This window comes from Myxocyprinus asiaticus, chromosome 3 (genome assembly GCF_019703515.2).
Source record: "Myxocyprinus asiaticus isolate MX2 ecotype Aquarium Trade chromosome 3, UBuf_Myxa_2, whole genome shotgun sequence".
NCBI lineage: Eukaryota > Metazoa > Chordata > Actinopteri > Cypriniformes > Catostomidae > Myxocyprinus > Myxocyprinus asiaticus.
This window is the reverse complement of record NC_059346.1, coordinates 2,965,079-2,992,823: the sequence shown is the minus strand read 5'-3', so window position 1 is coordinate 2,992,823 and position 27,745 is coordinate 2,965,079. Positions and strand designations below refer to the sequence as shown.

Sequence of the window (27,745 nt, the reverse complement as noted above, 5' to 3'; positions counted from 1 at the left end):
CGGTCATTTTTGACTAGGAACACAAAATGTGTTGGCACAAAATGAACACAGCAGAAGGGTTAAGTAAGGCAAAATTAACTTTTTGTGTGTGAGGGGTTTGCAGTCTTATGTCTCGATCAAAATGGCATGCATATGAGACTAAATCTAAAACAAAAAGATTCTAAAACTTTGGTTTTCACTGCATATCAATAGCTTCAAAAATGTGTTCAGCATATTTTTACACCTATGTGTATATGTTCTTATAGTTCATAAAGTGCATTATTAGAATTTTCATTAATAATATTTATTACAGTTATTTATGTAACAGTTAATAGCATAACTTATTTTTTTCTTAATTCACACCCACTAACTGTTTTATCCGTAAAATCTATTCTTCGGGTTGGTATTTACAAAATGTGTACAAGTCCTTGAGTCAAAACCATTTGAATCCATTCGCATCATATACACTGGTGGGTAGGGCTAGTGGTGGGTGGAGTCATGAGAGTTCACATGTGACGCTGGCATCCTCTGAGTGGTTACAGTTGTGGACATTCCATGCTATGTGAGAGCACTTAATGAGAGTAGCTTCTGTGCCGTTGCATTTTAGATTGTCCAGGAGGATTGTGCCACGACCAGGCCCAAAGTACGCCTGCCCTTGGGCGGCTCGGGCCAGCCCACAGCCCAATTGCCTACACGCCACCTTAGCATCTGGAAGATCCCAAGCGTCATCACACACAGTACCCCATTCTCCTCTCAGGTACATCTCTACACGGCCCTCACAACGATGGATCCCCCCTATGAGCCTCATGGTACCTTGAGAAGAGAGAGAGAGAGAGAGAGAGAGAGAGAGAGAGAGAGAGAGATAAGCTGCATCCCTTTTCACATATTATCCTTCCTAAATAATAATCGAACAAGAGTTAGTGTGGGTTGAACAAGAATGACCAGGGTTGGTTTGCACACTTTTCATACTTTGTTTAGTATCTCTGGTGGAACAAACATTAAGATTCCCCAAGCAGGTGAAAATGAAAGCTTAAAAGGATAGTTTACCCAAAAATGAAAATTCTCTCATCATTTATTCACCCTCATGCCATCCCAGATGTGTAAGACTTTCTTTCTTCTCCTGAACACAAACAAAGATTTTTAGAAGAATATCTCAGCTCTGTAGGTCCATACAATGCAAGTGAATGGTGACTAGGACTTTGAAGCTCCAAAAAGCACATAAACACAGCATAAAAGTAATCCATAAGACTCCAGTGGTTTAAACAATGTCTTCTGAAGCAATCCAGTTGGTTTTGGGTGAGAACAAACCAAAATGTAACTCCTTTTTACTGTACATCTTGTCATTGCAGTCTCTAGGAATGATCATGATTTCAATCTCGATTACACTGGATTGCTTCAGAAGACATGGATTAAACCACTGGAGTCTTATGGATTACTTTAATGCTGACCTTATCTGCTTTTTTGAGCTTTTGGAGTTCTGGTCACCATTCACTGGCATTGTATGGACCTACAGAGCTGAAATATTCTTCTAAAAATCTTTGTTTGTGTTCAGCATTAGACAGAAAGTCATATACATCTGGGATGGCATGAGGGTGAATAAATGATGAGAGAATTTTTATTTTTGGGTGAACTATTCCTTTAAGTAATGAGCAGCTTGTAGATTGGGAAGCTACAGTTTCAAGAATCTTCCGCAACCCTGCCACAACTCCTTGCACAACAGAAGAGTAGGATATTTGAGTGTTCACTTTCGACTTGTACAGTTATTTGCATTAGTCAGATGATTTTATCCAAAGTTGTCCATTCAATACATTTCATCAGTTTGTGACTTGGAATCAAACCCATTATAGTGGCGTTTCTTGTTTTTAAATGTAAAATGCACCTACAGGGCAAGTTAAATAATAAATCTTATCTTAATGAATGAATTCAGCTCAATACATATGTAGTACATATGCGAAACAGTATGCTACTAAGAGGTCTGTGCTCTCAAAACACAAATTTATGATTTGGAAGTCTCTCTGTATTCCCACACTGTCTAACTACTTACTTAAAAGCAGTAGCGGATTTGGGCATGGCGACATGTGCAGTTGCCCAGGGCGGCATCTTGCGGGGGGCGGCACGAGGCACCCCACACAGACCCCCCCCCCAGGTCAACAACTTTGGGGGCGTGTTGAAGCGGGTTTCGCCCAGGGTGCCATACAAGCTAGAACCGTCACTGCTTAAAAGTATGTGCTTTTGTGCATCACCTGCAACATTTGTATCGTATAGAAGGCTACATGTATGTCAATTGCGAAGTAGCCTTGTTTTATTCCACTGAGACTTCAGAGCAAAGTAAATTCTACGCACTTTTCTTGCTGTAAAGGAAGGTTTTCAGTGTCTTTCAGGAAGTTTTTGATAATTGATTGTGTGTAAACCATCTTTTTTGAGTGTCACCTTTTGAATGTCAGCGTTTTTACCTTCCACTGGTGGTGGTGTTGTAGTAGTTGCAGTTGCAGTTGTAGTTGTAGTAATCTTCTCTGTTATCCCAAACACAAAGTCTCTCGCAATTACCTCAAAATCCAGAGGAGCTTAAAGACAAAAATAGAGAAGCTTACTTAAAAGGATTTGTTTGATTAACTCCTGGAAAAACATTAGACTCAACCTAATGGCTCTGAATGCATTCCTTTCTAAAGCCTAAACATTAACCAACTTCCAGCTCGGGTCTAAAACAATTATCTCGTTCTGGATCTATGAACACTCTCTTAAGAGTTGATTCCTGTATTTTTTATTCTTTTATCTTTAGTTTAGTCTTTCTCTCACCACTTAAATGCTCATCTGTTAGACACATGCATGCATATATTTATGCGTTAGTGGATGCATGTGGCCCGTACAGAGGCTGACTTCCCCTCTGGGTCTGTGCTGATGATGATGTGCTCTGACTCGCCTCTTTATTTTTCATGCAGACATGGCCAACTAGTGTACAGAGAGTACTGCTAAAAATGGCCATTCTATGCTGATCTTAGATCAGTTTTCTTGTGATGGTTATGGTTGGGAATTTAAGAAGTGACAGTCAATGTAAAAGCAGCCAAATGTAAAATATATTTGTGTTTGTATTAGTCGTGAGAGTAGAAGGAAGGAACAGAAGAGCACAGATCTGTGTATTTGTAAGTGTGCCTGGAAGAGGAAGCGTGCAAAACAAATAATGGCTTGAAGACTTGGCTTAGTTCAGCAGAACATTGTGTTTCATTTGCAGTGAAGGGTGTGTGTGTATGCATGTGTCTGTATCTGTGTTCACTGTAAAGTCTGTGTGAATTTCATGAATGAAGGACTGTCAGTGTACATGCATGTGTATGTGTATTGGACTGCCGTTTGAATGAATGCTTGTTTATGTAACGAAATGCCATGGAAGAAGATGGATGAGGTTTGATGAAATGAGTTAAGAACAGGTCACATTTAAGCTCCAAAAACTCCAAAGGAAAAATATGAGAAATTATATTTAGCTTTAAGAAAATAAAGCCTAATGTTAGGGCTGTTTTTATACATGTATATATACATCATATGCACATTGAATCTTTTTATCTAGACGTGATGATTTTGGATGATTTCTGTTAGACTACAACTCTACATTGGCATAACCGACTTGGATGACTGTGGTTTTCATTCATTTAATTTTTGCCGTCCCCTCTTACGTGCACAGATAACTCCAGCATCTTCGTGATGGCCGCAGTTGTGCTGTCCCCATCCCAGGTTAAAACAGTCGGTCAGCTTTTGCTCATTGCCACGACAGTCGACGTTATCCAGCAGTATGGGACCTGAACCATAGCCGAAGTGAGCCAGAGATTTGGCTGCAATTGGTGGCCCACATCCCAGCTGTCTGCAGACCACCAGAGCATTGTCCATGTCCCAGTCATCATCACACACAGTTCCCCAAACCGTAAAGTAGAGGACTTCCACTCGCCCCTGACAGTTGTTGTTACCATTCACTAATCGGACGTTTGGCTTCTCTGAAAAAAAAAGATGGTCATAAAGGGTTAGATCGAAACTATAGTGTCTCTATCTATCTGTCTGTCTGTCTACAGTGCTGTGAAAAAGTATTTGCCTGATTTCTTTGATTTCTTTTGTTTTTTGTATACTATATTGTTTAAAAAAAATCTAACAAAATCTAACATACACCAAAGGCAATCTGAGTAAACACAAAATACAGTTTTTAAATGATAATGTTATTTATTGAAGCAAAAAAGTTATCCAATACCAACTGGGCCTGTGTGAAAAGCTATTTGTCCCCTTAGTTACTAAATCCCCAAATCTATGAAACTGCATTCATAATGGTGTTCAGCTGGACTAGACACACGCAGGCCTGATTACTGCCAGCCCTGTTCAATCAAATCAACACCTAAATAAAACTTTTTCAGCAGCATGAAGTTGGCTAAAATGTCTCACCCAGTAGCACACTATGCCAAGGTCGAAAGAAATTCCAGAAATGATGAGGAAAAAGGTGAATGAAATACATCAGTCTGGGAAGGGTTACAAAGCTATTTCAGTGGCTCTGGGACTCCAAAGGACCACAGTGAGAGCCATTATCTCCAAATGGAGAAAACGTGGCACAGTAGTGAACCTTCCCAGAAGTGGCCGACCTTCCAAAATTCCTCCAAGAGCACAGAGACGACTCATCTGGGAAGTCACAAAAAAGCCAAGGACAATATCCAAGGAACTGCAGGCCTCTCTCGCATCAATAAAGGTCACTGTTCATGACTCCACTATCAGAAAGACACTGGGCAAAAATGCCATCCATGGAAGAGTGGCGAGGAGAAAACCCCTGATAACCCAGAAGAACATTAAGGCCACACCTTGATGATCCTCAAACCTGTTGGGAGAATGTTCTGTGGACTGAGGAGTTGAAAGTGGAACTGTTTGGGAGAAAGTGGTCCCGTTACATCTGGCATAAATCAAACATGCATCAAGCATGGTGGTGGTACACTGTAAAAAAATATCTGTAATTTTAACGGTAAAAGACCGTAAAAAAATGCTACAGATTTTTTTTTTTTAATTGATTAATGAGTATTAACTGTAAAATATACAGTGAAATATTTTTATATATATTTTAAAAGACTACAGTAGTTTTTGCAATAAAATGTTGTAAAAATTAAATTTTTTGGCTGTAAAAAGTATGATTTTCCTGTATAATTAATGGAAAAAATTTACATTATGTTTAACAAGAGAGTACATGTACTTTTTAGAGTAAATTATTGTTAAGATTACAGTAAAAAACAATAATCGGGCGTACCCACATTTCCCTACATGACCCATCGTATTTCATTACATTTTATGGGAATAGTTATGTTTCTTCTTATTTTTAATATCAGTTATGTACTTTGGGGTGTTCTGTTTTATATTTAATGTAGTTTAGTTCATGTTTACTGCATTATTTAAATTTCACATGTGTTACCCTGATGGTGTTTTGTGTTTGTGTGAGTGACACTGAACACTGTCTCTACATGTTTATTGGTCATTGCTCCTGGAAGAGCCACTATTGATGAACTTCATGTCATCATGTGCACTTCTGTAATTTTAACAGTGATTAACAATACCTTATAAAGTAAAAAGCAGATTTTTACAGTTTCAGAAGGTTTATAACAAGTTCATGATGTTTTTGTTTTTTACTGTAAATTTAACCATTTTTATTTTTTTACAGTGCAGCATGGTCATGTAAATTACAACAGTTTTAAACTGTAATATGTACAGGTTGTTGTGTAAAGTTGTTTATATTTTTACTGTATTTTTTTACATAATTATTATTATTTATTTATTTATTTATTTATTTATTTTTTACAGTGTAGTGTGATGGTGTGGGGATGCTTTGCTGCTTCAGGGTGACTTGCAATAATTGAGGGAAACATGAATTCTGCTCTCTACCAGAAAATCCTAAAGGAGAACGTCCGGTCATCAGTCCGTGAGTTGAAGCTCAAGCGCAACTGGATTATGCAGCATAAAGCATAAGAGTAAGTCCACCTCTGAATGGCTCAGAAGAAGCTAAATTAAAGTTTTGGAGTGGCCTAGTCAAAGTCCTGACTTGAACCCGATTGAGATGCTGTGGCAGGACCTTAAACGGGCAGTTCATGCTCGAAAACCCTCCAATGTTTCTGAACTAAAGCAGTTCTGGAAAGAAGAGTGGGACAAAATTCCCCCACAGCGTTGTGAAAGACTGATCTCCAGTTATCAGAAGTGTTCGGGTGCAGTTGTTGCTGCTAAAGGTGGCACAACCAGCTATTAAGTTTAAGGGGGCAGTTAGTTTTTCACATGGGTGATACAGGTGTTGGATAACATTTCTGCTTCAATAAAAGTATATATATTTAACTGTATATAACTGTATTTTGTGTTTACTCAGGTTGCCTTAGTTTTATGTTATATCTTGTTTGAAGATCTAAAACAATTTAGTATGAAAAATACACAAAAATAGAAGAAATCAGGATATACTTTTTCACAGAACTCTTATCTATCTGTCTGTCTGTCTGTCTGTATTGTCTATCAGTCCGTCTGTATGTCTGTCTTTCTGCCTGCCTGTCTGCCTATCTGTGCATGTAAGGGTTTAATGTTTTTAAAAATCATGCTCACTGATTTCTTAATCATGAGATTATCCTCCAGTCTACAATTTCAGAAACCATTGACTTCAGTTGTATAATTCAGTAACATCAGAGATGGTTACTGCAGAGATAATTGTACAGCAGACAAGGTACTACTGAGGATCTCATTAAATGCTTCATTAGACAGTGTTATTACTACCTTTTGTTGTTGCTGCAGTGGTCGTAGTGGTTGTTGTCTGAGTCAGTGATACTGTCATTTCTGTATCTAAAGGAAACAGGAAAACAAGATGGGGAAAAAAAAATGAGAACTGTGCCTACTCAGTCTGGCATTGTGTGGCAGCAGTGATGTTTTGAAATCATGCCATCTGCTGGTGCTTTAATGTATTTCCTTTGCAGGAGTCTTAGTCAATGTGTCACAGATGGCCTGTTCACTTTATCTGGCTGTAAATGCCCAAACTGAAGTGCCAGGCACAGCTGTTAACACAGTGAACTGGCTATTAATTCAACTGTATATTAAGGAAAATAGCAGGTGAAGCTACAAGCCAAGTACAATATAGGCACCATTTATACCTGGTGTACTTTCTGTAAAGATGAATCCTCGTCCTTTAGTCTCTGTGTTGATAGAGGGGAACGTGGTGGAACTTGAACCTACAATGTGTGTGTGTGTGTGTGAGAGAGAGAGAGAGAGGGTGCTAAGAACTATGAATTTTCTTTGCTAGGTTTCTGAATTGATCAGAGTGCCTTACCCACCAGAGCAGATGACACCTGCATCCTCATGATGGCCACAGTTATGAATTCCCCAGCCGAGGCTATAACAGGTGGCCAGGTTACTTTCATGCCCATTACAGTTCACATTGTCGAGCAAAATCAGTCCTGTCCCGTAGCCGAAGTAGGCGTTGGTAGTTGCAGCAACAGCTTGTCCGCAGCTGATTTGTTGACACACAACTGCTGTGTCTCTCATGCTCCAATCGTCATCGCACACGGTTCCCCAACTGCCCCCATAGTAGACCTCCACCCTGCCCTGGCATTGGTCCAAACCCCCTGCCAGTCGTATGGTACCATCTCCTGTACCAAAGGAAGGGAAGTTTTATGGCTTTATGACTGATCATATGTCAGCTAGAGATTACAACCCTTTGATACTGACTCGAGTCTTTTGAATCCGTTCACCAAAGAGATTTGTTCACTGATGCATTCAGTAACCTTTTATGTAGTGCACATTCGCACCAGTAGGTGATGACAAATGTGTGTCAAGTGTAATGGGTTAGTGAAGTCAGATTTGCAAAGGAATCATTCTTTAGAACCGATTCTTTAAATGAATCGATCGAACCGATTTGCCACGCTTTGGTAGATCGCTTAAATGCAAGGGATGACTTTGGCCCAGTCTCAAAACCCACATTTGCGGTCTAGCCCACTTAAGTATGCTTGTACGCTTGTAAGTCTGCCAGACTGTCCCATATCTGAAACATGCCAAAGCTCAGTGCACTTATGCCGCCTTCCATTTACCTCGGAAACTCTGAATTTACAACTACCTATTAGGAAAAGTTCAATGGAATGGCACTTGATGTCGGACTTCCAACTTGCAAACTTGTGAGGAAACGTTTCCTGGGAAACTCAGATTTATGGATCATAAAAGTTCATAGAATTAAGGGTTGGAACAACCTAAAACAAACTGATCATAAAGAAATGGCTATCCAAAAATGGAGAAATATGGGAAAATGCATTTAAATGAGATTTGAAATAATCGCTTTATTGTCTGCTTTTGACGTCAAACTGTGAAAAGGCATGCGCACAACACGTGCGCACATTGGATAAACCGTTAAGAACGCCGGTAAAGGTGTTTACATGCAATGTGAATTCAGTGTAATGGGTAACAATCTACCCGTGTCGATCAGTTTATGAACATACACAGATTTATTGCATTTACAGTACATCCGGAAAGTATTCACAGCGCTTCACTTTTTCCACATTTTGTTATGTTACAGCCTTATTCCAAAATTAATTATTTTCCTCAAAATTCTACAAACAATACCCCATAATGACATGAAAGAAGTTTTTGAAATCTTTGCAAAAAAAAAAAAACCCACACATAAGTACATAAGTATTCACAGCCTTTGCTCAATACTTTGTTGAAGCACCTTTGGCACTAATTACAGCCTCAAGTTTTTTTGAGTATGATGCTACAAGCTTGGCACACCTATTTTTGGGCAGTTTCTCCCATTCTTCTTTGCAGGACCTCTCAAGCTCCATCAGGTTGGATGGGGAGCGTTGGTGCACAGCCATTTTCAGATCTCTCCAGAGATGTTCAATCAGGTTCAAGTCTGGGCTCTGGCTGGGCCACTCAAGGACATTCACAGAGTTGTCCCGGAGCCACTCCTTTGTTATCTTGGCTGTGTGCTTAGGGTCGTTGTCCTGTTGGAAGATGAACCTTCGCCCCAGTCTGAGGTCCAGAGTGCTCTGGAGCAGGTTTTCATCAAGGATGTCTCTGTACATTGCTGCATTCATCTTTCCCTTGATCCTGACTAGTCTCCCAGTTCCTGCCGCTGAAAAACATCCCCACAGCATGATGCTGCCACCACCATACTTCGCTGTAGGGATGGTATTGGCCAGATGATGAGCGGTGCCTGGTTTCTTCCAGACAAGGCACTTGCCATTCAGGCCAAAGAGTTCAATCTTTGTTTCTCATGGTCTGAGAGTCCTTCAGGTGCCTTTTGGCCAACTCCAGCCGGGCTGTCATGTGCCTTTTACTGAAGAGTGGCTTCCGTCTGGCCACTCTACCATAAAGGCCTGATTGGTGGAGTGCTGCAGAGATGGTTGTTCTTCTGGAAGGTTCTCCTCTCTTCACAGAGAAATACTGGTGCTCTGTCAGAGTGACCATCGGGTTCTTGGTCACCTCCCTGACTAAGGCCCTTCTCCCCCGATAGCTCAGTTTGGCCAGGCGGCCAGCTCTAGGAAGAGTCCTGGTGGTTCCAACTTCTTCCATTTACGGATGATGGAGGCCACTGTGCTCATTGGGACCTTCAATGCTGCAGAAATTTTTCTGTACCCTTCCCCAGATCTGTGCCTCAATACAATCCTGTCTCGGAGGTCTACAGGCAATTCCTTGGACTTCATGGCTTGATTTGTGCTCTGACATGCACTGTTAACTGTGGGACCTTATATAGACTGGTGTGTGCCTTTCCAAATCATGTCCAATCAACTGAATTTACCACAGGTGGGCTCCAATCAAGTTGTAGAAACATCTCAAGGATGATCAGTGGAAACAGGATGCACCTCAGCTCAATTTTGAGTGTCATGGCAAAGGCTGTGAATACTTATGTACATGTGATTTTTTTATTTTTTTATTTTTAATAAATTTGCAAATATTTCAAACAAATTTCTTTCACGTTGTCATTATGGGGTATTGTTTGTAGAATTTTGAGGAAAATAATGAATTTAATCCATTTTGGAATAAGGCTGTAACATAACAAAATGTGGAAAAAGTGAAGTGCTGTGAATACTTTCCGGATGTACTGTACATGATCAAAGACGTTGCCAGCTTATTAATCATAATCGGTGTTAGAACGTGCATGTAAATGCGCTCACTTCTTGATTAGAAGTCAAATTGGATTTCTACCAAATTACCGAACATATGACCATATCTACATGTAATGGGAGCCAGCTGGTAGATAGCTGTGCAGTGTGTAAACCTCACTCTCCTGACCTCAAGTGGTGCACTAGCGACTGACACTAGAGGCTTCAGCCTCCTTGTTAGCACACCTCCCATGCTGGAGATGCCGGTTCAAGTCCTGTTCGGAGCGGGGCGACCAGGGCCAGTTACAATGGTGCCGTGACCCAGATGGGAGTGAGGTTTAGTGGGGTGAGTGTAACAGGAGCCAGCTGGTAGATAGCTGTGCAGTGTGTAAACCTCACTCTCCTGACCTCAAGAGGTGCACTAGCAACTGACACTAGAGGCTTTAGCCTCCTTGTTAGCGCACCTGCCTATCACACCAGAGATGCTGGTTCAAGTCCTGTTTGGAGCAGGGCGACCAGAGCTGGTTACATACACACTGCATAGTCTAATTGAAAAATGTATTTGTCCAAAATAAAGGCAACATTTTTGCATGTTTTATAGACTTTAAAAAAATCATATGATTCGATCTGGAACCAAGGATTATTGTACAAACTTATTGAAAGTGATGTTGGAGGTACAGTAGCCTACAACTTTATTAAATCAATGTACACTGAATGCAAATGTGGTGTGGAAATAAGCACAAAAAGGACAAAATATCATTCAGAGGAGCGCGTAGTGAGACAGGGTTGCTGTTTAAGCCCAAAATTATTTAATATTTACATCAGTGAACTGGCAACCAGTCTGAAGCGATCTGCCGTCCCTGGTCTCGCTCTACACGTCTCAGAAATCAAATGCCTGCTGTAAGCAAATGACCTGGTTCTGTTGTCTCCCACTGAATCTACAGCAAAACCTGTTGTTCAGTACTGCAAGACCTCGGCCCTGACAGTCTATGTGGGTGCCTCATGCGCCCCCATGCAAGATGACGCCGCCCCCCCACAAGATGCCGCCCTGGGCAACTGCCCATGTCGCCCATGCCTAAATCCGCCACTGAACAGCGCCAACCTGGATCTCAGAATAGCATTCAGAGATGATATTCTTCTCACCACAATTGTACAGAGTGGTTATCTGAGTTACCATAGACAGAAATGCCTTGTTGATGAGAGAGGTCAACAGAGAATGGCCAGACTGGTTCAAACTGACAAAGTGACAAAAAAGAAACTCTTTTGAATCAGATTTCATTTAGTTTAGTCCTCCATGGAGGGTGTGGACAGGTTGTTGGTAATTTTAAACTGCTGAGCTCAACTCTGCATTGAATATGAGGCAAAACAGAGGGCTACGGTTTCAAGCAAGCAAATGCTGATATTTCTCATGTTCTTTTATTGAATTTAACTAACACATGGACACAAAAGGCTTTCTCATATTGCCAGAGAAACAAAGCACTAACTGATGATTCCATACCATGATGATGTAATTAAATTCCCTCCAAAAATTCCCTTAGTGCTTTTTTACTTTCTTAGACATCATAACATGTAAATTAGATATGGGTGGCCACTTCTTATGACTAAAGCAGGACTGAGAAGACATGAAAAACAAAAGAAAAGGACAAACACAATAGTTCCAGAAAGGTTCTGTAGTGGCCTTTAGAATATTGCTTATTGCTGGAGACATTGCGTAAAGATTTTGAGTATGAAATGTGCTTTATTAAAGTGTAAAACAATATACTAGAATTGGAAATTTAACATAAATCTCACTCTCTGTATGTGAATGTGTGTGTGTGAGTACAACTTACTTATTCCAGAGATCAGACGGGATGGTGTAGTTGGTTCTAGGCCTGCTCGAGGCTCAACAGCATTATTGCCTGCATCAAAGAGAGAGAGACTAATAATCATTGACTTAAATGTTGTGGTATCAACATTAAAACTGGAGTTATTTCCCCAAGTTTGTAAAAAAAACAGTATGTTGGCTTTGTCTAGCCAGCATAATGATCCCCTAGAAGTTACACAAAGAATATACAAAGCATACACCATTTAAGGAACACAAACCAGCTGATGTCTTTGAGTATCACTTCATACCCAACATACCTCTACAGGTAACAGCCACATCTTCATAGTGGTAGCAGTTATGGATTCCCCATCCCTGATTCCCACATTGACTCAAGTCCATCTCTCTCCCTTTACAGTCCACGTTGTCCAGCAGAATTGGCCCAGAACCCTGTCCAAATCTGGAGCTGCTCCCTACGGCAACGGCCAGTCCACAGTCCAGCTGCCGGCAAACCACATTAGCATCCACCATGTCCCAGTCGTCATCACACACCGTTCCCCATGTGCCGTTATGGAGCACCTCCACACGCCCCTCACACCGGTTTCTACCATTCACCAGCCGCACTGAAGGTTTGATGTGGAAGAAGAACAGGTAATCAAAATAACATGAAGTACTTGAAGTATGTGTTTATGTCACACTGTTAGAAAACAGATTTTAGGCAAAACTGACTTTTATATGTCACAACATATTTTTACTTGTGTTTTCCATGTGTATTATTCATCCCTACAAAAAGGTACTATGGTAATACCAAGGTGAAGTGATGCTGTCTGATTGTAATACTATGCTACTTTGATATATACCATGGTGTTGAATGATTACCATATTCCATTACCATGGGTTTTACTCTTACATTTATTCACATTTAAATGTATTATTTAAATGGTACCCCAAGGTACTTCAAAGAATTCCATAGTTCTACCATTGTACTTGTCCAAAAAGAAAAGAAAAGAAAACATGGTAATACCATGGTACAAATAAAAGAATAAAATTAAAAAAAGTACTATGGTTCAGTGATAGTTTTAGATGGAAATACTATGGTATTTTGATATTGCATTGTACTGAATTATTACCACATTGATCCATGTACAATGGTATTTACATGGCCCTCCAAAGAACATAAAAGTATACCATGGTATTACCACTGTGCATTTAAAAAAAACATGGTATTATCATGATACATATCCAAAAAAAAAAAAAATGATAAAACCATGATACATGTCCAAAAACATGTTAATACCATGATGCATCTCAAAAAAAACAAAACAAAAAACAAACATTGTATTACTGTGATAAATGTAAATAATAATAATAATATTAATAATAAAAAAATATATATATATTACAGTGAATACAGTTTTTCTCAATCGCTTTGGCTAATTTTTTGAAACAGTCTTAACATTCTCTAAACTGTAAGTGCAATTGTCACAACTGTTTTATGGGACATCACAACTCTATTGCATGTCTGCAAAATGTAGTAACTCACCCAAAACATTTCATTCATGCTTTAAAACCAAGTTATTGTGTCAGTAAATTGGCCAATGCCACCAAAATGAAACGTTTTTTTGTCATCATGTGAGCCGTACTGGTCAAAATGTTTCAATGTTTTTTTCACCATGGCAGTCAACCCTGGAAATGTTTGTTATATACAAATTTCATTTTTGTTCTGCTTTTATGACTGACTGCTTACTGTACTTTACAAGAATGTCAGTTTTGTTTAGCTGAATGCTATTGTGTATCACACTGAGCTTATTAGATACCGATTTCAACAGTAGGTAAAAGTTTACTGGGAAAAGTCAATACTGTACAATACTGTAATACACAGAAAAAGGATATGCACATTTGCATGTATACAGTAAATTTATTTTTGTAGCAATGTGTTACGTGTAAACAGAAAATTCACATTTGTATGTCCATTTTTTTACATGTAAAGTCATATACATAGTGAACAGAAAACTGCCACAAAATGACATCCATGCAAAAAGAGAGAGAGAGAGAGAGAGAGAAAAAGAGAAAAACATGCAACAATGAAAACCTGCGGTAGTTCTGTAAAAAACAATAAATTGTACCTCCTCACAGTACGTAACACTACAAGTTCTCATCTTCTTTGTGGACGTCCTGTCGCTCTTGTTGGTCTGGCCAGAGATTTAGCAGACATCACAAACATTCCATGTCATAGATATTTATAGAATATACATGTATGTCTGACAGATTTTGATAACTGAATGGATCATTTTACATGTGATGACTCACACGATGAAAGAATGTTTATAAGTTGTTTATAAGAATGTTAAGAAGAGTATGACAATTTCACTGAGAATCAACTCATCAGTTTTGATCAGCAAGCCAAGTGCTTTTAGTTATTGTGCAAACTGTAGACAATTGTTCTTACTCTTTTGCACACATGTGCCAAAACACGTGCAGTTTGCTTCAATGAATAAGAAATTCAAATGTGGTGTGAACAAGAAACTAATTGTTCAGAGATTTGAACTTATTGTTTTGAAAAAAAACAAAATTCTCTTTTGAGAACTGAGCCAAAGCGATTGAGAGAAACTGTAATACCAAAACCATGGTATTACCACGATACATGTCCAAAAAACATGGTATTACAATAATAGATGTCCAAAAAACATGGTTATACCATGACGCATCTCCAAAAACATGCTATTACTGTGATAATTTACCCTCAAAAAACATAGTATTGATGTGATAATTCTCCAAAAAACATGGTATTACTGTGATAATGTCCAAAAACATGGTATTACTGTGATAATTTCCAAAAAAAACAAAACATGGTATTACAGTGATGCATCTCCAAAAACATGGAATTACTGTGATAATGTCCAAACAACACGGTATTAGTGTAATAATGTCCAAAAACATGGTGTTACTGTGATAATTTCCAAAAACATGGTATTACTGTGATAATTAAAAAAAATTTAATTTTTTTTTTAAAAAAACACGGTATTACTGTGATACATGTCCAAAAACATGGTATTACCATGATCATTTCCACAAAAAAACATGGTGTTACCAAAACAGACGTCCAAAAAACATGTATCTCCTAAAACATGGTATTTCCATAATAATGTCCAAAAACATTGTATTACGGTGATGGTTTCCAAAAAAAATGGAAAATCATGATATTACCATTGTACCATGTCCAAATAAACCATGGTATTACCATATTACTTTTTGGTACTGTTTTGTTTGTTAGCTCAGCTGAAGGTCACAGTATAGCCCACCTGAAAGCTCTTCTGGCTCAGTGTGTGTTACTGAATGAATAACTCAAGATGAAACAGTCCAGTACGGCTCTAATATAATGATATAATAGACCCAGTAAGAATGTCCCTAATCCCCTTCAACTTAAGGCACAATAATAAGTCTAAATATGACATATGACTCCAAAAAATGAATGCAAAAGGGAAGAGAGAGAGAGAGTGAGAGGACATGGCATAGAGGTTGAAGCGGATTGTGTAAGTTGAGCAAGGAAGTGGCCGTTTTTGGAGGTGATTATGATCTGTATCATCTCCATATTTCTCTTGCTGTCCCAATGTTTCTGCTAGTGTCTTCTCTAGGGGTGTGTTTCTTGTACAAAGATGTTTGGGTCAGGTAAGAAAGAGTATGAAAGGGTGAGAAAGAGCTGCTCAGAAAATGCTCACCTTGTGACTGTGCTGTCATTGAGGCAGTGATATTGGCTGTGAGAAAAAAAATGAGAGAGAAAGAGAGAGAGACAGAGAGTACAACGATTTTGGTCAAATTATTTGTTGAAAGGAGGTTCTTGGCCCTCCATACCTACAACCCTCTATATCTACTATATCTATTTTCCTGTAATTTTAGACTCAGCGAAACAGGAAGGACAATTCTGCTCAGTCTGTGCTACCAGAGAGACTGTAGAACAGAAATATATGCGGGATGGCAAAATATATAATGCAAGTTTAAATATTTACAATAAGCACTGTGAATGTGACCAAATTCAGCTGAAAAGCTGGTGGAGTGGCGAAAATGATTAATACTTCTGCTTGGTAGGTTTATCTGCAAATTCATGTCTACTTCAATCTAAACCTCTTAGACTTAAAGTCTCATTAAAACTTAACTTACTACCTTATTGAGATGCTTTACTTTTTATTTAACTTGAAAAATTATACATTTACTTCTACTTCACTGGAAAAAAAAGCGAAGATGTGCATTGGGAATCTTGATTCATTGATGTAAATGACTAGGGATGCACCGATGTATCGGCTGCCAATATTTATCAGCTAATTACTGACCAAATTAAAACCATCGGCATATAAGCATGAAAACGGCGGCATGAAAAAAACGATGGTTTAATTATAATTAATTAGTAACAACCTTTGAAAAAACTGTGAATTTAAATGCACAATCAAGAAATAATAATAGCCACATTATGTAGAAGGGTTGGCACTCCTAAGAACATGTAGTATTTATTTTTATTCTCTCGTTCTCAAGTTAATGTGAAAAAAATGCCAAAAACGGACGTGACAGTTGTGAAAGCGGCACTTACCTATACATGATAAGGGAAACCATCTAAAACACTTTGAAACCAGCATAATTTGATTTCTTTGACTTATGTAAATTATTTAAGCAATCCTTAGTAAATCTTAGTGATCTTATGACAAAATAAGGCAAGTTGCAAAATGTTGGTATCTGTTTCGTTTTCGGCCTCTAGTTTTCTTTTTTGTGTTAAAATCAGTATCTGCCAAAATTCTTTATATTGGTGCATCCCTAGAAAATACGCTACAGTGCGCTTCAGAAAAGTAAAAAAGCACATGTCTAATAAGTGCAGATTTTTAAATATTCCCTCTTCATTTTACGTCATAGATTTTCTTTGTCCTAAAACTTTTAAAGAAACTCTTCTGCACATACAGGTATTCTAAACAGTAAAAACAGGAAATCATTGGATAAAATGTGAATATTTAGTTATAAATCTTAAATATATATTAAAGGACTAGTTCACCCAAAACTTGTGAAAAAATGTTGTGCTCAGTGATGTCATACAATGTCAGTTTATGGTGACCACCTCTTCAAGCTTCAAAAGAACACAAAAGTATAATTCAGAAGTCTAATAAATTATTCCATGAGACTCATGATTGTTATGAAAGCAAACAATACGGTTTGGTGAGAAACAAACCGAAATCTAATGTATTATTTAGTGAAAATGTTCACTGACCGTTGATCTCCTGTGCGCGTTCATGATAGGGCACAAGAGCAGCACCCATGCAACATTGGGGCGTTCAAGCGAAAACCGTTTAGTTTATCTAAAATCAGGTCCTCCACAGTGATAGCGACAACAGAACACAACACAGCTGCACACAAAACAGAGAACAGAACTTACTAAACATGTCTGAAGAGTTTGTAGACGACGAATTGATGCATTTCTATGCCCAGCCTTATTTTTTTTTAACAGAGTACTCTGAAATAAAACAGAAATATAGAGGAGGCTACAGGCAGCCACAGTCACACCATGTCCTAAACCGATGGCAAACGACACACAATAAAAGGTATATTTTCTATGATAATCAGATTTTTTTACCTAGCCAGCCGTGAGGAGCGACGGTATATTCTATCGATCGCTTGTTTTCTATTTTCATCATCGCATGGGTAACTCTGTCCACTGTGAACTGGCACTGGTCCAAAAACTTTCACAAAAATGAGGTGGTCACCATAAACTGTCATTGTATGACATCACTTCATTTCAATTTCTCCTTTTGTGTTAAGAAAAAGAAAGTCGTATATTGTTATAACAACACAGGGGTGAGTAAACAATGACTGAACTTTCATTTTTGGGTGAAATATCCCTTTAAGTGTAATTAAAACACTTCTAAGTTAAGACTGGTGAGACATATTGCCTAGATTACTTTCTCTTGTTTCTTCACTTTGTTCAGGACAAACTTCAGTCCTCGCTTCCCTCCATGGACACATTGGTCACTTTCACTCGAGGGTTTGTTTTCCTCTGATTTGAAGAAGTATTGAGACAGCTAATGTTAATCTCTATTCAAACTTTTGCGTATAACCATGAATCTGTGTTGTACAATTTCAGCATCTCACAAAGACAGCAGAAAAGAGGCTTTTTAATAACACATCCTGTTGAAGTCAATTCACAGGCTTCTCTGCTTATTGATGTTAATGTCACTGAAAAATGACTCCCTTTCAAGTTAATTCCCCAGGCATGTGGCTTAGGTCACTTATACTGTACATTTAAAGCATTTATTTTAATATAGACCATACAATATAGGCCTGTTTTATCATCCGCCAGACAAAAAAATGGATGTTTGATCTTTTTTTATAAGGAATAGCCAAAACAAGCCATATAATTTGAGGTTTGCACAAATGTGCAAGAGGAGTTAAAGAACACACTGTAGTTTAATACTTAGTGTTAGGGGTTTGCTCAAATCACGTACCCTTAGTTTGTATGAGAAATAGCAATAGTGATGGTTGCCATAGCACACACACAACACTATTTAATACAATAGTATTAATAGTGTGTAATATTACTGATAGCATTACATTAGGGTTGCGTATTAAATGGAATGTGGAAATTATTTATAATCATACTTACTGGTGATAGATCTTCGTCGAAGTTTGAGATCTCCTGCACACAGAAAAAATGACTGATTAAAAGCAAATTAAACATAAACCATACACTGTAAAATATTTATTACATTTATGGAGCAATGGCTGATAAATATATATTGACAGTGTAACAAATGTGACTAAAAAATAATGTACATAATATGCACAATGTACATAACTGATATCAAAAATATAAGAAAATATATTGATTTCAATCAAATATAACAAATGTGATGGGTCACACAGGGACTTGTGGGAACACCTGATTATTGTTTTTCATTAATTGTAACTAGTTTACTGTAAAAGAACAATCATTGTCTTATTAAACACAGTCTACATTTTCTTTGTTAATTATAAGGTAATTCAAACTTTTTACATTGAAGAAACATATTTGTCTTTTTAAAGGGGCCATGACATGCCTTTTATTATTGTAATATGTTTTCCATCCTCATTCTGAATCGCTGTCAGAAACACTCTGTTTTGGTGCTGCTTCTCCTTTAAGACTTGTTAGTACACGCCCACTGTTCTGATTGGCTCTCTGCTCTTGACTGACCTGCACTCTCTTTGCCATCTCACTGCTCACTGGGCAGGGCTATTGAAGTGATTAAAGGTAAAGCATTGATGTGTTGTTGTGGAGGCGGTCAGATGCAAATGTCTACCGCAGTGTGACATCACAATGTGCAAGAAGTCGAGAACAAGCTGTTTTGGCAGCTTGGTTTTCAACAAACGTTTTTTTTGTTTTTGTTTTTTTGCAGTGCGGAGGAAGTTTTGAGTATGTTTTTATAGTACAGTGACCTCTTTTATGTCAAAAGATCAAGGAACGTTTGATTCCTCGTGTCATGACACCTATAAATATAATTTGATTCATCACTGTTAATGGTACGGTAAGCATCAGTTAACCTATTGACAGTTTTTTCCATTAAAATGGCTAAATCTCTTAATTAAGAGCATCAAGATTTAAAGTGACCTTTTATATCTCAATCAAAAGATTCACGTTTTTGCCAAAGGGATTTTGCGCAAGCACTATGGAAGTATTTTCAAAACAATTGCAAATTATATTTGCAAATTGTGTATTACTGTTTGCAATTTTGTTTACATGAACGTACAATATCTGCCAAATTTCAAATGGAAAAGCAAAGTCCATTTGCCATTGCATTTTCCATGTCTTACGAGTTATGACCCTGTTATATCGATATAGCAAAAACAATTACCCCGTATGCTATTTATATTCCTCTGCGTCCTGTATGGAGTCTACAAAAATTGAAATGGAATTGCAATTCCCTTTGCACTTGCATTTCCGATGCCTTAAATAGATACCTGTGTGACGAGGAGGGGGGCGTGGCCGGGCCGTGATGATGCACGCCTGCTGCTGAGTTGACTAATCAGCGGAAGAGAGATAAGGGGGGGCCAGAGACGCCAGTTCGAGAGAGAGAGAGAGATGCACGAAGCTGTGTGTGTGCATCTTTGATTGTTTTGCAGTTTATGTTATTTGAGTTCAGTTTGTTATTAAAGTTTTATGTTAACTGTTCAGCTAGACCCCACCTTTTCCTTGCCCATCTTGATACATTGGTGCCAAAACCTGGGAAGGAGGAGGGATGCGCTGTCAGAGAGCCCTTGCAGCTGTTAGATGGTCGTGATGCCGAGGAGATATGGTGCGGTGGTACTGGAGTGGTTGACCAGAAGGCGGAGGAGCTCGCTGCCATCTGCCAGGAGATGGAGGAGCCGGTGCCGTCCGCCAGGAAGTGGAGGAGCCTGCTGCCGTCCGCCAGGAGGCGAGGTCCAGTGCCATCGCCCAGCATCGCTGAGCACCAACGCCCAGCTGGCATAGGACCAGGCGACAGTGTGTCTGGGGACTGGCGAGACACTTTTTATCTCTCCCCTCTCCCTCCCTTCATCTCTCTCAGTTTCCCAGGAGGCGGGGAAGGCCGGCCGGAGGAAGGATGGCTGAAAGGGCAACACCTTCCATCCAGGAAGGGAGGAGGGGGGAGTAAGTCAGGCCGGAGGTCTCCCTGGCCTGAATCTGGTGGTGGAGGAGTGTGACGAGGAGGGGGGCGTGGCCGGGCTGTGATGACACATGCCTGGCGCTGAGCTGACTAATCAGCGGGAGAGAGATAAGGGGGGGCCAGAGATGCCAGTTCAAGAGAGAGAGCGAGAGAGAGACGCACGAAGCTGTGTGTGTGCTTCTATGTTTGTTTTGCAGTTTATGTTATGTTTGAGTTCAGTTTATTATTAAAGTTATGTTGACTGTTCAGCTGGTTCCCTCCTCCTCCTTGCCCATCTTAAGAACCTTGTTACAACCTGTCAATCAGTGTTGGGAGTTTATACTGTGGGGCGTGTTTTTAGTTGAAAGTGACGATTGACCGCACTTTAGAGAGCCTTGCTGTTGACTATGAGGCGCAGTACTTGACAAAAGTGAAGGCAAACAAGGCGGGGGAGTTTGGACATGCAAAGAAAGACCCAGCGGGTCCACATATATATATATTTATGGTTCAATTCCTCTCTCGTAGATTAACTTTTCGATCTCTTTTGTGCACACCGGGGCTCTCACGTGCGTTTGGCATCAGTTCAATCTCTCTCGTGCAGATAATTTTTTCAGTGTGTGTGTGTGTGTGTGTGTGTGTGTGTGTGTATGTGTGTGTGTGTGTATATATATATATATATATATAATTATTATTGTTAATGCCAAGAACATCCTACACAGTGTATTACAGAAATTAAAAAGGAAAAAGAACAATGAAACAAAAAGAAAAGATCAGAGAAACTATTAAAAGAGCTTGTACATCAGGAAAATGAAACTGCAGCATATGATGTGTTGTATGCATAATGTTGGATAATGTTTTGCCAATGTAAACATATGTATATCCTGCAAATAAAGCTTCTTCAATCTGATTTGTATCTGCAATTATGTAAACGTTTTCAAATAAATTTTTACTTTGATACTAGTCCAAATCTTGTTAACAGAGATAAGTGGATATTCCAGTTTCCATTTAAAAAGTGCTTTAGATTAGGGAAACAAATCGGGCTTAATTATAGTTACAGTATAATTTCATTACTATGTGGAAAATAAATGGTGAAATATCCAGGGTAACTATTTTTATTATCAATGATCTGTAGATTTTATCTTAGTCAACTATTAATCATTGATTAATCAACTTATCATATGTTTCACACCTTGCCATATGTTCTGCTATACCATGTAATGTAACAAATTTCATAACATTATATAGTAGCAGAGCATTGTGCAAAAAAAACATTTCAAAAAATAAATATTGCAATATAAAGTGCCGATAAAACTGTTCTAAAAGCAGTAAAATTGTTAAAATAAAGAAAGTACAATTATATTAAAAGAACAAAATACATGTTGACTTGTAAGAGATATTCGACAGTAAGGCACTCTAAAATGTGGTCGACTGTGACTGTCGTCACTTCCAACTTAAAACATGCCCACAGTATAAACTCCCACCCCAACACCGATATATAAGGCATCGGAAATGCAAGAGCAAAGGGAACTGCGATTTCAATTTTGGCAGGATCCATATGGGACGCAGAGGAGGTGAATAAGCATACGGGGTAATTGCTTTTGCTATTTCAATACGACAGGGTCAAAACTCGTAAAAAATGGGAAATGGGACTTTGCATTTCCATTTGAAATTTGGCAAACATTGTACATTCGTGTGAACGAAAATGCAAACGGTAAGATGCAATTTGCAATTGCATTTGCATTAGGTCGCAATTTATGCGTCCACAAATAGAAAACGTAATTGCAAATACAATTTGCTATTTGTTTTGACAATTGCACAGAACATACTTCCATAAAGAACGTTTCACCTTTCTGCTGACCTAACAACAATCACATATTCACATTTCAGATTGACGCGCACACATTATCCCTCGGTCCAGAAAGCATGCTTTAAAAGCCAAGGACTTGATACTTGATGGTGTGGCTTACTGGTTAAAGCTCAGACTGGTAACTAGAAGTATGTTGGTTTGATTCCTGTGAGGGATGTGAATTATGCAAGTTTAATAGTTAGTTATTGCTATGTTAGCAAACACGATTTAAAATTCATCCTGATTTTCTGCAAAATGATACAATATTACTTGTATCTTTCACGTATTGTGGCAGTTTAGAGGTGAAATGTCCACTGTATGGAGTTTTAAATCAACAAAACCGACCTCCCTACCCTAAACCTAACCTAAACCCATCTGACAGAGTCATAAAAAGCAAATGTGAAATTAAAAACAATTGCTGAAGCAACCACGTAATTTTGTAGCGTTTCTATGACACTTTCAGCTCACGTGTTCTTCAGGACTCGTACGCTGGTCCTTTGCATTGCAAGTGCAACTCTCTATTAGTGAGCTACTGCACAGCTTGATAACACTCACACAAGTTTGGATAATAATGCAAATGTTAAAATGTCATGCGCTATAGTAAAATATGTCATCAAATAGCATTGTGTGAGTAACAGGGCAAAAAGGTAGTGTTTATGAACTGATAATCTGCCGTTTTATTTGTAATTTCTGTGAAAGTGAATAAAAGTCATCGTTGTTGCGCCTCTAGTGTTGTTGTGCCATTTCACGATACGTACAATGAGCCACGTAAAAAGTAGTTTTTTGCGAAAATGTAGATATAGTAACGTGAATCCACGAGACCAGGTTGATAAAATTCATGGCACTGTTTATTAGTGATATTGTGAGAAAGTTGCAGAAACAGTTTACATCAGGCCTGGTTGTGTGACCATAATAACAATCATTAACACTTAACCAGCTACAGCACAGTTAGGGTTGCCAGCCGTCCCGTATAATACGGAATCGTCCCGTATTTGAGGGAACAAAATTGCGTTCCGTTTGAAGCCCATACGGGACACCGTTTGTCCCATATTTTAGCGTCTCTCACTCTTAAGCTGCTGATAATGTTTCACAAAATGAGAGAAATGGACCTGAAAAACACACCTTTTGCATGAGTTTTGTGAGATATCGGTTGTTAAACGTTACACGGACACAACACTTGACAGAAGCTGCCGGGGAAAGAACAATTACAATCAGCGCTGTCTGTCATGTTTTCAGTCAGAAGCAGGAGGAATTTGTCAAACATATAGCATTCAAATGCATGATAATTGTTTCTCACCATTGTGATTCCAAAAACACCAGTAATTCATGACATGACATTACATTGCATTGCATTTCAGAGCTCATTCTGGAAGAGAAACTGCAGCACTTTTAGTAGCCTTCAAAAGTACAGTACAAGTTTAGTTAAAACACATTTTTTTGTAACTATTCACTGCTAAAACAACGACTCTGAAATCTAAGGAGAAATACACTATTTCATATTAAGCTTTTTCTCTCCCATTAAAATCCATTATAATGGATGTTTACTTGAAACAGTACTAAGACTTGTACTGAGACAGTGGCCCTGGAAGGCCAAATATTATTATTTATATATGACTTTTTGTGGCCACTTTCTACGAAGCAATAGCACTCACCATATTGAAGAATCGCAATGATGGCTAGCATTAGCAGTGATGCCAGTAGGCAGGTGAGGATGCAGGCAGCAGATCTCCAGCGTCTGCGCACACCATCTGAGACACGCTGGCCTTTCATGGCAGAACGGATCCACCTGGACACCTGCAACACGGATAAACACCTTCACTCAGTGAGTTCCTTCAATTTTATTATTTTCATCTATCAATGTCCAATTTGTTATTTTAAGATTTATTTATTTTTCTCTTACTGTCACTAATTCTCACTATAGTAGTTCTGGACCAGCAGACCTCACAATAACAGGTTACTACAGTATCTAGGCTACTACAGAGTCTGCTCATTTCGCTCTATAGTACGTTATGTGAAACAAAATGACACATGCATACAACAACAAATTGTCAGCCTGCAGGCGGTTCTGTTCTGGATAGACTTGTATTGACATGAGAGCAGACAGCCGTTAAGGCACCGATTGTTTCTCGCTGTCAATGACACTATGTTTCTACAGTATGATTTAAAGATTTTGTAAAAATTGAGTTTGTGCTAGATACATCTTTATAGTGTGTTATCATGTGAATAATTTATTTCATTGAGAAAATACTATATGTAGTCTATTTTTGCATTTAAAAGATACTAGATTATACCTCTGGATTGAATTGCCTTTTTAATGTTTATCTGATTGATTGCCAAATGCCAGCTAGGTTTTTGACCCAAGCATAATATAGGCCCATTTGCTCAGACTACATACGCATACAAATGAAACATAAAAAAAAAAAAAAACACATACTATATACAGGTTACTAGTAGGTCTGTCAATTTAATGCATTAATGCAGTGCGATTAATTATATAAAAAATAACGCGTTAAAAAAATTCACAATTAATCATGTCCCCGGACCGTAATAAGGAAGATTCCTGAGCAATTCAAGCTTGTAGTACCACCTGTTTTCTGCAGGGGGCAGTAAGCGAAACTTCAGCTGTATAGGCAACGAGCAGCTTATACAGAGAACAAACCAACCCTTCAGCAGACGGCACAACACGAGGACACGTTCTTGCGTTCAAAACAGCTTGATGGAGCACAAATCAGAATTTAGGGATCTCGAGACTTGTCTTTCTAAGCATTAAACTATTTTAACTTTACACAGCGAGATAAAAACGGTACGTTTATGATGCGACGCAACCAAAGTGAGATGCTCCAAAAGCGTCAGTCTGACGCAGGTGTACATTGACGCGTCCTTAAACAAGCCCTCATAATAAATCTCAGACTGACTGACAAATTCAATTGCAAAATGGTGATTGGCTCATGTTCAATAATATGCAAATAAACAATACATTGGATTCTAAAGACACTTTTTATATTGTCTTATCAATGCTTTATTCATCTGCAACAATAATGTAATGCATTTTAATTATTTGAATATCATTTTTTTATAATATATATATATATTATTATACTGTATATTATATACTGTATATATATTATTTATAATTATTTAAATATAACTATAATTATTTTCATCATTATATATTGAATTATTGTTATTTGAGGGGCTTTCTCACTAAACATTTATATATGCGATTAATTCTATTAATTAATTGGCACACCATGTAAATAATTTGATTGAAATTTTTAAGCGATTGTTACTAGTGGAATTAGCATACAATGTACCAAAGAAACTTGTTGGGACAGATGTTGTACTATGACAAATAAATAATGATAATAATAATGACTATTTACTTTCATAAAGGTATGGTTCACCCAAAAATGAAAATTCTGTTATAATTTAGTCACCTTCATTTTGTTCCAATCCCTTAAGACTTTCATCCATGAAACACAAAAGGAGATATTGAAACTCAGTCACCATTTTTAACATTCTGCCTAACATCTCTTGTGTGCCACAGAGGAAGGAAAATCATAGAGGTTTTTAAAACAATTGAGAGTGAGTAAATCCTGGTTATTTTCATTTCTGGGTGAACTATCCCTTTAAATGATCACCCAAAAATGAAAATTTAGTCATTGTTTACTCACCCCTGTGTTGTTATAACCCTATATGACTTTCTTCCTTTTTCTTAACACAAAGGGAGAACTTGTGAAAAAATGTTGTACTCAGTGATGTCATACAATGTCAGTTTATGGTGACCACCTCTTCAAGCTTCAAAAGAACACAAAAGTATAATTCAGAAGTCTATTAAATTATTCCATGAGACTCATGATTGTTATGAAAGCATACGATAAGATTTGATGAGAAACAAACTGAAATCTAATGTATTATTTAGTGAAAATGTTCACTGACCGTCGATCTCCTGTGTGCGTTCATGATAGGACACGAGAGCAACAGTTCACGCAGCACCCTCGTGACATTGGGGCATTCAAGCGAAAACTCGTTTCTTTATCTAAAAACAGTGATAGTGACAACAGAACACAACACAGCTGCACACAAAACAGAGAACAGAACTGACTAAACATGTCTGAAGAGTTTGTAATCCAAGAAATGATGCATTTCTATGCCCAGTCTTATTTTTTTGAACAGAGTACTCTGAAATAAAACAGAAACATAGAGGAGGCGACAGGCAGCCACAGTCACACCATATCCTAACCTGACAGCAAACAACACACGATAAAAGGTATATTTTTTTCCTAACCAGTCGTGAGCGGCGATGGTACATTCTATCAATCACTTGTTTTCTATTTTTGGCATTGTGCGGGTATCCACACTGGGAACTGGCACCGGTCCAAAAACTTTTTTTTAAATAAGGCTGGGCATAGAAATGCATAAATTTTTTGACTACAAACAACTCAGACATATTTAGTAAGTTCTTGTAAAAATGATGGAAAGGAGGAAGCTGGGGCCGGCTTGACAAAACACGTAGACATTTATTGTTGCACTTTTCAGTCGCACACAATAAGGCCACTTTTCAGCAACACCACATTGACATGCAGACACACACAGACAGCTTCGTGCATCTCTCTCTCTCCCGTCTGCTGCTGTCTCCTCTCCTTAAATACTCCCCACCCTCACTGGAACACGAGACCGGTGTGGCACACAGGTGGACCTCATTCGGCACTTATCTTCCTAACCTCATTCTGCCCAGCCACCGCTCTGCCCCGCCCTGCTCGCCAGAGTTCTGTTCTCTGTTTTGTGTGCAGCTGTGTTGTGTTCTGTTGTCGCTATCACTGTGGAGGACCTGTTTTTAGATAAAACTAATTTTCACTTGGACGCCCCAATGTCGTGAGCAGGGGTGCTTTAAGGTACCTCTGGGCCCATGGGCTCGCTGGTCTGCTGAGGCCACCTTCAAGTTGTTGAGCGGGGTGAACTGCTGTGCACTGAACAAGCACTACACGGATGCATTTCACTTTTGCGCACTGTTATCATGTCAACAACCGTGTCTCCCGCTGAAAGCGTTTAAACGCACTCCTCCCGCTGGGCCCCATGGGAGCTGTAGGCCCCTGGGCTTCAGCCCGTATAAGCCCGTGCGTTAATGCGCCCCTGGTCACGAGGGGGCTGTGTGAACTGTTCCTCTTCTGGCCTATCATGAACGCGCACAGGAGATCAATGGTCAGTGAACATTTTCACTAAATAATACATTAGACTTTTGAAGCTTGAAGAGGTGGTCACCATAAACTGACATTGTATGACATCACTGAGCACAAAATGTTTTCACAGTTTCTCCCTTTGTGTTCAGAAAAAAAAAAAGAAATTCATATAGGGTTATAACAACACAGGGGTGAGTAAACGATGACTGAATTTTCATTTTGGGGAAAACTATCCCTTT

General features: G+C 38.6%; 1 protein-coding gene across 1 annotated transcript; it reads right to left on the bottom strand.

Moving 5' to 3' along the window:
* Nucleotides 1-241: 241 nt before the first annotated feature.
* Nucleotides 242-24,096, bottom strand: LOC127423417 (scavenger receptor cysteine-rich domain-containing group B protein). Its single transcript, XM_051667698.1, has 12 exons — nucleotides 23,979-24,096; nucleotides 18,481-18,517; nucleotides 17,701-17,723; nucleotides 15,567-15,578; nucleotides 12,168-12,470; nucleotides 11,876-11,944; nucleotides 7,287-7,601; nucleotides 7,107-7,184; nucleotides 6,736-6,801; nucleotides 3,645-3,959; nucleotides 2,433-2,543; nucleotides 242-792 (listed from the first exon to the last, which is right to left on the bottom strand). Exons 1-12 carry the CDS (start codon nucleotides 24,094-24,096, stop codon nucleotides 476-478), a joined length of 1,764 nt encoding a protein of 587 aa, XP_051523658.1. The 3' UTR covers nucleotides 242-475.
* Nucleotides 24,097-27,745: the final 3,649 nt, after the last annotated feature.